The following is a 13,674-nucleotide window of genomic DNA, read 5'->3' as shown; positions in this document are numbered from 1 at the left end:
CTTATGCATATTTTACAAAAGAGAATACTAACATTAATGCTCTTAAAGACTCCGCTGCATATTCCATATCAGCGTAGCAAACAGCGCTTAAATGCCAGATGAGATGGTGGATCAAAGAAATCCACCTGCAGAGCATTAACCAACGGTGGGATTAGGTAATGCACCTCCAATTTACCCCCATCGCAGCTTAGAGTCACTGCTGAGACACCCACACAAACATGTCACAGGGATTTTGGTAGCAACACTTTTGACAGCCAGGGCCCGTTCGTATAGTCGTCTATCCTTCCTTCCTTTCCTTACCTTCTTTTAGTGGGTTTAAAGTCACAATCTGTGACACTGTGGAGGTGTTTCTGTTCTCCATATTGCCAAAAACACAGTGATAAGTGCTACAGCCAGCTAAAGCTTCTGCAGTTATAAACACCCATGACCAAGCGGATCTTTTACCTGGAATATTTTCTGATGCACAGGAGAAACTTTTCTGTTTTGTTCATAATAAAAAAGATCCTCATGACAAAAACATAGGAGGATAGGATTAATAAAAGGAAAAGAAAATCGTACTATTACAGAAACAAATCCTAAACTCACAGCTGTGTCCTCGCCTATATCAGCCCTCCTGTCTTATCTTAACTCAAGGCAGTAACGTATCATTATTTTATCATAATGAATTTATAGATAGTTTTAAAACTGTGATTTTTAAAAGTTATTATATTTACTTTATATTTAACTTTATGACTTTTTACCATTGTATATGAATGATTGTTTGCCTTAATGATCTATGGATGTATTGCTGCTTATTTAAAACTGTCTTGTAGGGTGTCTTTTAGTGATTTGAAATAAAATGTATTATTATTATTATTATTATTATTATTATTATTTGGGGGGATGGAACATCCTCCTGCAATATTCAAATATGCAAAAAGTGTCACCCAAATATCTTGATAACAAACAGCTATATCACTGTCGACTCTGAGAGATATGCAAAGTGTCAAAAGAAATGATACTTTTTGAATGGTTAACTTCTTGCAATGTTATGCTAAATTCCTGTCAGTAGCCTAGCTAACATTCATATCTTGCATTAGCTAGCGAACTGTCTATACTTTCTGAGCAAACACCATTTTGCTAGCGTTGCATCTGTTAATGTTGCTATCATCTGTTTATAATAACACTTCACTTCAGTCAGGATACATGAGACGTTATGTTAATGTCAATACATATGTTTGCACTTGAACCTTTATTGTGGAAATAAATATTAATCAGCTAAATGTTTCAATGTTCGGCTGATTTGCAAATGATAATTAATCAAACGTCACTAATGACCCCAGACACCTGGATGTATGAAGACACCTGGATACAGCTTTGAAGGCCCGTTCTTTTCTATGCTGTTTTTGCAGTTATTTTGAATTTAGGACAGAGTCTATGCCATCCTAACTAATGATTCTCAACTTTGAAAAGTTAGGATGATTCTGTAATAACTAAATCCCCATTCTAAGATAATGTAGGTTATTATTTTGTGAAGGTAGTTAGGAAACATGTTTCTGTAATAGTAAAAATCCAAAATGTCATCCTAGTCTGAGATTAAATGGGATTTTAGGCTTAGAAAGTTTCTGTAATGAGGCAAAGGAACAATAACTGGGTAGTTGATACATCACAAGCAGCAACAGACATCATGGCTGAGCAGTTAAAGGAAAGAGAACCAACGACTGAGACTTCACAGAGACTGAATCCATGAAACAACATGTTTCTTGCTTGATAAATTGGCAGGAGGTCTCTGGGACCTCACGGAGCTCATATTAGCACACTTAATCAAAGATAATCACAAACTTGTGTGAGTTGAAGCGGGACCTGAGAGCTCATTTTGTCTGATGTAGCCTGGTTAAATCAATACTTCATTCAAGGAAATAGAGGGACGAACTGGGAAAAAGGGGGAATGACACAAAGGAAAGGGCACAAATGAGGTCGGGAGGAAAGGATCTACAGGAGAAGAGGAGCCTCATCGTGAAATTAAAAGAGGAGGGGAGCGAGGGCTCAAGGAAAAGGAAAAAGGAGTACACAATGACAGCAGTAATCCATCTGAAATCAACTTGCAGCTTGACAACAAGGCTTTGGTTCTGTGGCGTACAGCCCACCAGTGACTACCTTTCAACCCTGCACATCCTGCTGCTCTGCGATAGGATAAGAGCGGAACGGACGGCGCTAATTGGCTTGCTTCCCTGTCGGATTTCAAGGCCGCAAACAGAGAAGTGTGAGGGGGAGAGGATATATCACGTTGTATGTGGATTTGTAAACAGCGGTTCAAAACGCCGGCTTTCATGTCCCCTAAATTGGCGGAAGGGTGTTGGTGAGCTGTCACAGCGGGACGTGTGCTGATAGCGACAGCGAAACATTGATCCTGACTGACTGAGTGAGTGACAGGACGCAGGGACAGACGGGATGTGTCAGTGCCCAGCAGGGCTGATGGGGGCAGCTAAGCAATGACACACCCGATGATCGGTTACATGCACTGCAGATGCAGATGAAGTAACACGCGGGATAAACAACGTAAAGATACACACACCATTTAGCTGAATGTCACTCTTGAGCAAGACTCGCTTGGTGACACAAGAGGATGTTAGTCACAAACTATATCCTTCAAACTCTGACCTCCTGATTAAGTCATGTTGGATCAAACAGGATTGGATAATGTGTCTAATCCACACAAAAACAAGACCAAGTGTGAGCTCAAGCATAAGCTGTGCACACTGGAATTAACGCTGTGATCAGTTTCCCAAGGATGAGAAACTTATGAAAATATGTGCACTGTAAAATCTCAAAAGTTGATCTTACTCAAAATAATCAAGGAAACCGATTTCCTTAAAAAAGTAAAGAAAATTAGACTATTAATCTAAATTCATGTTTACTTTATATCGTATTGTTAAGTTTACTCAAAATCTAGTTCTACTTAATTTTGTGAAGTTGTTTTGTAAGTTTTAGCAACTTCAGTTAACCAAGTACTATATATCTGTAATCTGCCAGTTGTCAAATTTGTATTTTCTTAAACATGGTACTGAATTTTGTGAGGTAGTTGCGACTCAAAAATGACAAGTGAAATTACCTTGTTCTTTATAAGTTTTAGCAACTTTAGTGAACCAGATTAGTCTGACTTAACTTGATCATGACAAAGATTTTTTATTTTTTTTTTGTTTTATGCCAACAATAATATTGTTGGCAGAAGTTTTATTAAAATGAGAGGGTGTAATGTGAATCTCCTTGTTTGATAAAGACATCTGAAACCCCTGACCAGCCTGTCCTCTTTGTTCTGCAGGAACATGCGGATGTGGCAGCGGTGTTGAGAGAAAACAGCCGAGCAGCCTGAGCTCCAGTGTTAGTCTTTCTGCGGTCTGTCAGTGGCGCAGCCCCCGAGGCGATGTTACAGGCAAAGACTTCACTGCTGTCTGCTGAATACAGACAAGACAAGCAGTCAACCTCTGCTGAGGAAGGTCTGAAGGGCACTGCCATTTGTCTGGGCTTATTTAGCAATCAGGGAGACAGGATGCGAACGGGGCTTTGAGAGCCTGCTGATGAAAAAGAGGAGACGAGGGCATCACTCTATGTGTGGAGGGAGAGAGTGGCTCACAAACACTGAAAAAAAATCAGAGGATTTCAGTCATATCACATGATTTTCATCAGCAGATAGCGTGACGGATTGTCATGGGACTCTATATGTTAATTTTTTTTTTCATATCTTTTTTAAAATATTTGATGCTTATTACACTCTTTTAGCAGCAGGGCCGCTGCTGGCCATTTGGGTGCCCTACTCACCTGTGTGCTTCAGCTTAGCTTAAACAAAATAATTCATCATTTAGGCCTGTAATTATTATGACGATCGGCGCAGTTGGTGCCCCCTCAGCACCGTGGTGCCCTACGCATGGTGCGTGGTGCGCGAGTCCGTAGAGGCGGCGCTGAATAGCAGCAATACTTGATGCAGAGAACGCCTGACATAGTATAAAGAGTGAGAAACTCTAACAAAGGTGAGAGGGAGGGGAAGTGGTTCAGAGTGATTTAACCAACTGAAACCTGGATCGACATCAATTTTCTCGTGCTGCGTTCAGACACCTTTCACAGGTGCTTGAACCTGATTTCTTGGAAAAACATGAGGAAAAGGGCAATGAGGCAAGAAATGTTTTGCACATAGCAAGAAATAAGTCAGTTTAGAAAAACATTTAAGAGAACTATATATAAGATTATCATAATTATATGTTCAGAATTATATTATAGAATTAAAATCATGTTTAGGTAATTTTCTTGTACTTTTTACCAATGTCTTGCTAATTTCTGGGTCATTTCTTCTTGAAGTTGCTCCCTGCTTTCACACCATGCTTTTGAAAGAAATGAAGCCAAATTGCTCAGGCTTCAAAGGGTTAAATATCACAGCTGGATAAGTTTGATATCAGCTGGACTAAACAGTGTAAGCCGTATGGATCTTTGACCTTTAATTGAAGCACTCTCATTATGCCAGCAGGTGTAATAATGCAAAACAATGAATGACTCAGAGCAGCTGTAGAGAGAAATGACACACTGTATGTGGAGTTAGGAAATGATGCTCTTCATATAAAGAGGATCACATATGGATTTAGCAAAAAACAAATGTTGCCACAACAAATGGGATCTCCAGAGGTCACCTTACACCCAGCTGTTTGCAATATACTGCCGCCAAAATCAACTTGTTCTTCAAACACTGGCGCAGCTAAACTAAATATTTGTGGCCGCTGAAAGGACAGGGCCGACTTCCAACATTTGTTGTGCTAGCTGCTGTTGCGCACACGTTCACTGCAGAGGGAAATTGAGGTCATATGTTTATAATTTGCCCTTTTCCTAATGCTGCCATTGGAGTAAAATAACATTTGAGGGCTGCAATTAGATTGAACCGCGCAATACTCTGGCTAATTAAGTCATATTTCAAGTTCAATAACGATCAAGTCGGCCAGATAAAGGCCAGAGAGAGGAAGGCTAGTGTGTGGTGCAACAATCTGGAAGCTTTTTATAAGACTCAGTGCTATTGTTGAGGAAGAAAAGCACTCAGCCTCTGTGTTTGGATCAACAGTGGGCTGGTTCTGAGTGTTTCTGACTATTGTTGCCAAATAAAAAGGATGAGTCTGCAACTGAGGAAGAGGAGAGGGTGTGTCCCTGTATGAGTGTGTGTGTGTCTATTTGTAACTACATGCATATGTGTGCCACCATTCATAATTGTGTCAAAAGTGCAAAGAAAAGAGCAGACCAGGGATGTGTTTCCCAAGTCGACTTTTGAGTGGGGGTTTCTTTGTCTTATCTGTTATTAAATTCATTATGCATTTGGTTCCAAAAGCAGGTTTTAAAGGGCTGGTCTGTTATTTATTTATTCATTTATGTATGGCAACTAACCCTTTCAAAATAAGAGCAGGCATGATGAAAAGAGAGAGAGATTCATAAACACAGACATGGAAAGAGAATATAAAAAGAAAGAGAAGGAACAAACATCACAGCACCACCATTTAAACAGAGAAATGAAAAAAAAAAAATGGAAACGGTACTGTATGCCTGTGGTGTATAGATGCAGAGATTACCTCCCAAACATATAAACACAATCTGTCACACAGCTAGCAGTGTCAGCTCCTACATATTCTGCTGCAGAGAAACAGCCAAAGCTGGATGTGTGTAATAAATGGAACTATAGGAACATTTTATTGGGGAAATGAAGCACTAGCTGGACTGGATTTTAGGCAGCTTAACACTACTACAACCTTTCAGACATGTGTTCCTGTCTGTAACTCCGGCTCCCTGTGTGTGTCCTTCATCTCGCCCTTCTCTCCCCTGCCCTACTCTCCACCGCCGGCCTAACCATGTGAACATCTCTTCCATTACTGCCCTTGACACTGTGGCCGATTGGATTCTTATCTGCCATCTGTAGGCCAACGCTCCGCCTGCGCTATCTCTTGCCACAGTCTAATTGAATCTCAAGTGTTGGAAGTGCAGTGATACACTGACCACACCGTGTCACTGCCAATAGATAAGGATTGGAGGATTGGACCACCACAATCACGATGGGGACAGGTTGATAAAGGGGTGACAAGCGGCTTGCGTTGGTACTGTGTTGCTGGGACTTTACTTGGATTGAGAGATAATGGATACCCTCCATTACAGCGAAGGTTGTGCTCATATCCAATAATCCAATATCCCATAATCCTGCTGGGCTCAGTGGGTAATTTGTTGAAACTTAACCAAGGGAAAGTAGGACAGCTGTTTGCTACCGATTTCTATGTAGATACCGTCTACAGGAAGGACGCAAACGGTATTTTGTTTCCTTTTACTGCTGATCTTAAACCAGCTGAGCCAACCTCAATCTGAACTGTGCCACTCCGAGATAGGATAGTAACGTTAACAATAGTGCAAATTCTTCTCTGAAAAAGTTGTTCAATTTGGATACAAACATAAAAGTTGATAGTTTTGGGGGTTTTTTTGGGCAATGTTCTGTAAAACATTTTTTGCAATTTCTTTTTCTCAAAATATTTTTGGTGATTTTCAAAGAAAACATGCCTTCCAAAATGCAGGCCTGCCAAAATAAAAATCACTATTTATCACAGCCAGACACTTTACAAACAGAAATTATACATGGATTTTCAAATTTCTGATGGTCCTTGTGCACATCATGTGGGATGAACACTTCATGCATTTTCCCCGAGGCATCCAAAGAGGCTCAAGGAAAAATATTTTTAGCTTTGGGGAGGGTGAAAAAAACCCAAGCCAGTCAAATTTTCACAAACTTGACATGGTCAGAATGGACTCGCAACCCGCCAGCTGGGAACCACTGATTTAGAGAATCGAGGTCCCGTCATGGACGTCTTTGTAGCTGCTTTGCTATTACCATCAAATTACCATCGGTTAACCAATCTCAAAGAGACGTCTTATTGCCAGATAGTTTAAATAAATAAACCTACATACCTTAAGAGGCCAAATCCTTTCTTTTTGGTCTTCTTCTCCAGATCCTCCACAGAATCGTCTGTCTTCTTCTTTCCTTTAGTCTTTTTCTCTTTCTTCTTCCCTTTGGTTTTCTTCTTCTTCTTTCCATCCTCTGCATCCAAGCCCTGGCGAGAGGAGCTGCTGACGGGTGTTTCGTGGCCGGAGCTCTGCTCCGACAGGTCGTCGTCTGAGGAGGGAGAGGGGCAGAGGTTGCAATATATGCGTGGATACAGCTGGGATACAGATTCATAAATGCAGCTGCATGTATAACATTTATTATTTAATTCAGTATGCATGTACACTTCACTGTGCTGTTGAGACATCTACTCAGTAAGCTAGTTAGTCCTCTAATAGGCAGCTTTGCTGCCAGTGCAGGGGGCTCGCCAGAGGCAAGTCTCCACACCTGGATGGGTCCAGCCAGCAGCTATATCCACGTGCTATGCTGAATTTAAACATACACGAAAAATCCATCCAAAGAAAAACCTAAGTGGGTGTAACAGTAGTAAAACCAATTTGCTCACATTTCAGAGGTTTAAATGCTTGTGCAAGGCAAGTTAAAAGGACAGTTTACAATACAATTAAAGTACATATTTTTCCTCTTACCTGTAGTGCTATTCACCAATCAAGGTTGTTTTGGTGTAAAGCGCCGTAAGCCGAATAATGGAAATTAAACATGAGATTTGAATTGAACTAGCTGTGCAAAAACTGGCACGGTCCTGTAGCAAAACCACTGTCTGTCAATTTTCTTGTTTGCTGTTAAAAAAATCCTAAAAATCGACAATTAAGCAAGACAAAGTGTGCAAACAGCAGCATCAGGTGATGAAAATACCTCCAGAAAATTAGTCCTTTAAATAAATACACATGCAGGCAGACATCTCTATGATATCTCCAACCCTCGAAAAACACACCAAAACAATTTGGACTGATTTATAGTACTACAGGTGAGAGGAAAAAATATGTATTTTTGATTTTGAGGTGAACTGTCCCTTTTTGACAATTCTCAATTATGGTTTAATGTTTCATTCAAAGTAAAAGGACTCAAATTCAGGCAACCGGCTTAAGACAAAAAAAAAAAGAAAATTTCTACACAAATTTAACTTGTATAATTGCCATTCTGTGCCAAATGCAGTCAAAGACAGACTTCTCATCTAATACAACCGCAGATGGGTAATTCTTCACACTCCAGATTTTTCCAAACATCATTAGTCAACATTCTGCATGAAGTCACTCATTTCAGGGAACATGGAGGATAATTTCGCTAGTAATCACACACTCAACATCCAACATGTCTGTGGGTTCATAAGGTAGAGCACTAAAAATATGCTGCTGTAAGATATAAAGTCGCTCTTCCTAAATTGCTGAGTGGATAAAATCATGTAGCATTTCATTAAGGTACTTAGGCTAAGCACTGTCCCTTGGCAGGCCTCTGGCTCTTCTTGAGTGCCAGTGTGCTATAAAGCCTAAGGGATGTGCGTTGGCAGTGAAGGCTCTAATTTAAAATGGATACAATGTCTAGAAGAGATTCCTATATTATAGCAACAGTGACATTAAAAGAAACATTTTCCAAAGTGTTCTTGTGTGTCTTTCACTATTTCTGTTCATAAAATGCCCCTAAGAAGTCTTACCATCTTCAGAAGGTCCATCGTAGGACTTGTCGATGGCGATGCGGAAACTCTGGTTGCATCCCCGGCCTCTGACCATATGTGGCCGCGGGCGGTGAAAGGGCACCTGGGCTTGGCTGCGACTCTGCTTGGCCTCCGACACGGCTGTCTGGAGACTCTCCAGGGAGCTGGACTTCATGAGGCCCAGGGTTGGGCCCAGCGCTCCAGCGGCCGAAGGATCTGAGAGACAAAAGAGAAGAAGACGGGAGGGTCTATGAGCGATGAGGTGGACAGATGCTGAACAGAGGACAAGAGGGAGTGCAGGGGGAAATAAAGAAAGTGATGGAGGAGGAGGGAAGTTTGCTCCAAAATAAGATATGCTGCCACTGATCAAATGGGACAGCATGGTTTTAAGTGTTTAAAAGACTCTGGGTATTGAGATCAAAAGCTTTTAGCTAAATTTCCCTACTGCTTATAAAACATTACACCAATACTCATCTTCTACATTAATATTTCCTTATTTAAAGGATTTTTCAACTTGAACAGAAGCTGAGATCAGTTCATTGCAGGATAGAAACAAGGAGTGGGGACAAGGCACTTTGAATGAGTTATGTGAGGGAGCACTGGAATGAGTCCACACTTGGTCCATTTGTGCCAGATTAGGTCCAATCCAGTATAAAGTTGTGCATTGCGTCTACTGAATCCAGTCAAGGATGTCCAAAAGTTATGCAAGCATTTATCTAACCTTGCATAATCAGTCTCTGAGAAATCTTTCACACTTTTCAGTCTTGACATATTTTGTTCTTCTTCTTCTCCCTTTTTTGTGTATATTGCAGCAATGGGAGTCACACTTACAAGTCTCAGTTAAGTCTCAAGTTACTGTGATGAGAATCAAGTTGAGTCCCTGATATGAAGCAAGTAAGACAAATGGAGTCATTACTGAAGTCAAGCAAGTTATGAGTCAAGTCATATGAACTTCTCAGATGATTAGATATAAACATATAGCTAATATGTTTAATGCTGTGATAGTCATGTCAATGATTTTTGATCTGCAGACCTGTCCTCTTACTTTCAGACAACATAATCTTTGAATCCCTTTGGTTTTTAAATTTTTGGATGAGCCTGCTCCATAATAGCTGCCTCGTGTTTCACCCAAGCAGCAACCAGAAAAGAAGCCAGCGCAGAAGTGCAAAAAACTGCAGTTTCTCTAATGTCCGCTTGCTCCAAGTGAGAGTCAATTCCCAAAGACCCCCATGTCAAAATGCCAAAGTTAAATAAAAATAAACGTGTTTACAGCCTGGTACATACACGGTTTTGGTCTCTTTTGCTCATTTCCACATTCATGACAACTGTCATGCATGCTATCATAAAATGATCACTTGTGGTTCCAAAAAAAACCCAAGATGGAAACAGCCAAAATGTTGAATTCAAGGCTTCAAAGCAGCAATCCACAAATCAATTGGGGATGTCACACTAGCTGCATCCATTATTTTAACACAGTCTATGGTGGGAAGTCTGCATGTCCTAGCACGTTGCCACGTTTGCACGCACAGCAATAGAAATCATGAAATCGTGTTTCAACAACAAAACTGAGCAATATCTTAAAAAATGCAATTATCTCCTTTAAAAAAAAGGTCCTTTCAAGTCATGAATAACAAGTCAAAGTTAAATCAAGTCTTTTGTCTTGCAGTCAAGCAAGTCTCAAGTTCTCAAGTTTCTCAAGAGTCCCCCATCTCTGATATCTAGTGTTTTGTTTGGTCTTCGATTGAATTTCTTTGTCTTGTCTAAACATTTGAGGGGAAAAAAACAGCACAAACCAAAGAAGAATATCTGAAACTATAAAGAAACATTGTAAGGAAAAAATAAATCATAAAAACGTATACTTTAAGGCATGAGATCAAGCTATGTTTACTTCAGCAGAATTAAAGATTATTATAGATCGAAAGGAGTTTGGACTGGACAAGAATTATAGACTTTTTCATGGTTTCTTGGATTCAGTCAATACACATTTAAAACTATAAAATCATACATCATTATATAATCATATTTTAATTTATATTTATGAAGAATATATTATTTTATTATTTAATCTATATTACAGATATTGATGTCTTGGCCTAAGTTTTTTGAAGGTTTAGATGTAGACCGACTCAGCAAAAGATCACCTGATTTTTACCTGAGAAATCAGCTCACACACCCTCTCCCTAATGGATATAGCTTTTTTTTTTGAATGAACCTCAAAAAGGTTAAAGCCCAGAAATATAAAGCTATGAAGATGAAATGTAGAGAGAGAGAGGGGTAGAGGAAATCAGGGGGTGAAAAACAGGCTTGACAGAAATGAGGAGAAAGTCAGAGTCCTATAGGAGCAACATAAAGGAGGGGAAAAGCAACGATGAATGAGGTGGAGTGGTACAGGGACAGGTGAGGAGCGGCACTATGGGAACTGACAGGCTCATGCATAAGCAAGAGAGAGCGGGAATAAATGAACTGCCATCATACTGTACTCAGGTATGGCCTCCAAGTCGAGGGAGGAAGAAAGGGGAGACGGAGGAGCGGGGAAGTGATGAAGGCCACAGCTGATTCAGCAGGGGAGCGGAGAGGAGAGGAGGAGGCGCCGGGGAAATGTAAGATTTGAGGAAATGCAGAGCTGTAAGAAAAACGGAGGGGGAAAAAAAGGAGAAAAGAGAGTAAATGTCATGCCAAGGGGGAAGCCGCCCTGTGAGAAGTTGAAGGACAGGGTGACCAAGAGTGGTGAAGAAAACGACACACCAACCCAGCTGTGTATCACAATGAAACAGTGACTCTTCAAAGAAGTTACAGACAGGTTGCAAGCGGTGTTTTTTCTGTCGGAAACTTTCCTGTAGGGATGACTTTCTCGCATCATGGCACTCACTGCTTAAGACGTCATTTCAGAGGCTTCAAAGCTCCGAAGTAGAGCAGGAGGGGGGGAAAGGAGAAGTGAAACTGAAGCGGCGATAGAGTCGAAGGAGGGGGGAGAAAAGTAAGCGGAGCGTGGCTGCCTTTTAAGTCCTAAATTGACTTTCTGAGAGGAAGTGGGATTTATGGGGAATAAGGGGTTATAAATAGAGAGGGGGGAGCGCTCAGGAATAAAACGCTCAATTTGAGAGGCAGGATTTGTGTCACAAATGTAATTACGGCTGTCCAGCTCGCAGCCTGATAGAATTAAGCTTCTTGCCAGCACACTGCTGCACTATACACAGAGAGACTGTGTGTCTGAAAGCGTGGGCATGTGTGTGTGAGGACGACAAAATGTGAGAATTTTGGTCGAAGAAGAATAAAAATTAAAAGTCATGCCTGTATGAGATAGTGGTGTGTGTCCTTGACCGCCACAGATGAAATAAGAGAAGACATTTACTTTTGCGAGTGTATGTTTGTGTGTGAGTGGACTCATTCCATGCATGTCAGGCGGCTGAGGCTGGAGGTAAATGAATAATGAGGGTTTAATAGGATGGATGAGTGGGGGAGAGGTGGCTATCATCGCCAGCTCGATCCAATGGAGGGTGAAATCAGCGTTTATCACATATCGCTGCCCGCTGTGCCAGCAGATGCTCGCACGGATCCATTCGCATCATGTCTGCTTGATTGCCACTGATTCAAGCTGGTGCACAGATTTGACAAACAGCCTAACAGCCAAACAGGCCAGGACGATGGCGATGCCCTTCACAGCTGTAACGCTCCTCCGTCCCAGATCAAGCAAAAATGTCACCTCCTTACTGTCTGTCTCGCTCCTCCTTATCTCACTCTTAGCCAGTGGAGAAGTGGGAAGACTAATTTTGGGTGTCACGGTCTCAGAAGTTACTTTTCGTGCAAAGACGATGTTTAACGTTGGCAGCTTAGGCAATTTAAAGGCTTGGATGACCATAAAAGTCCAAGTTGAATCATCAGTGCAAAAGATGTTTCACTGCATTAGAAAATAGCTGCTGTATGACAAAAAAGTTTTCAAAAAGTACAAATAAACTTCAGAGGAGAAGTCAAGTACAACTCCCAAGGTGCGTTTCTGAAGGAAACACCCAACTGAACAAAGCTGAAGATTACTCTTTGTAGAAGTGAAATAAATTCAGCATTCAAAGAACTTTAAAGTTGGATTATGGGGGTGGTGTCTGATGTATTAAGCTGCTATATATTTTGGTGTTTGGTCCCTAGTCTTTGGTCCCAGTTGTTTTCCAAATTTCCCACAGCTCTAACTGACGCCTCTGACCGGTTTCTTTTCCACAGCAACAGCAGCTGACGGCTCATAATTTGCCTCCCAGCTCCAATTAGGCCGCTGTTTTCTCCCATTGCCGCTACATTGGCACATGACAGAATACTTCCCAAACAACGCGTTTTCCATCAGGCCAATGTCTACCGAACTGGCATATGATGATGTCCAAAGTGAAACATCCCAATGAACTATGACACTGTTGTTTGAGGAGGGGCAGACCTGATCCACATGGTGTGGGTTTACAGTGGCGATGTTAGAAAGATAAAGGTCTTATACAGTGTAATTACATTATCCATGAAACTGCAGTGTTGAGGAACACTGAGATTATCAATAAAAGAAAACTTGAAATTGGGAGTTTACAGTGAAAAAAAAAAGATACATATAAACCAACACTTCTTCTGACAGACAAACAACTTCTTGGAAATGATGTGCAAGAACATCCTTAATGCCAAAAATTTTGCTGAAAACAAAGAACCTGCCAATTACCACTGTGAAATGGTGAGAAACACTCAATTATCCACAAAACACACCAACACCCACATAACCAGGGTGTCCTCAGGTATGAGACGCTTCAATTAAATGCTTTTTAGACTTTTTCACAAAGATTTTTGACCAGATTTAATACATATTTTTGAACAAATCATATTTTTCTTATTCATTGCTTTGTAGAAAAGTATAAAGATACATTATGTGGTCCTGTGCAGATAAAGAGAATACAGTTATCACATAGAGCTAGGTTGATCTACATTTTCCTAAATGATAATTGCAAGTATAAAGTAAAAGAAAGTATTCGTTTCTGTGCAAATTTTAAAGATTTGTATCATGAAAAAACTTTCATACCAAAGAGCTTGATTCATTTTGATAAAAAGAAAATAAAGA

The 13,674-nt window shown here is 40.6% G+C and overlaps 1 protein-coding gene across 3 annotated transcripts in view; it reads right to left on the bottom strand.

The window, feature by feature from the left end:
• pard3ba (par-3 family cell polarity regulator beta a) overlaps nt 1–13,674 on the bottom strand; it is a 200,630-nt gene that overhangs the window by 71,054 nt on the left and 115,902 nt on the right. For all 3 annotated transcript variants that reach the window (XM_088074335.1, XM_042513093.2, XM_088074336.1), the window contains 2 exons: nt 8,598–8,813; nt 6,955–7,159 (listed from right to left, as the gene is read on the bottom strand). In XM_088074335.1, the coding sequence (XP_087930461.1) occupies nt 6,955–7,159; nt 8,598–8,813 (421 nt within the window). The remainder of the gene's footprint in view (nt 1–6,954; nt 7,160–8,597; nt 8,814–13,674) is intronic.

Source organism: Plectropomus leopardus, chromosome 24, assembly GCF_026936395.1.
Source record: "Plectropomus leopardus strain MGB_pleo_1.0 chromosome 24, ASM2693639v1, whole genome shotgun sequence".
Lineage (NCBI taxonomy): Eukaryota > Metazoa > Chordata > Actinopteri > Perciformes > Serranidae > Plectropomus > Plectropomus leopardus.
This window is presented reverse-complemented; position numbering and strand designations above follow the sequence as displayed.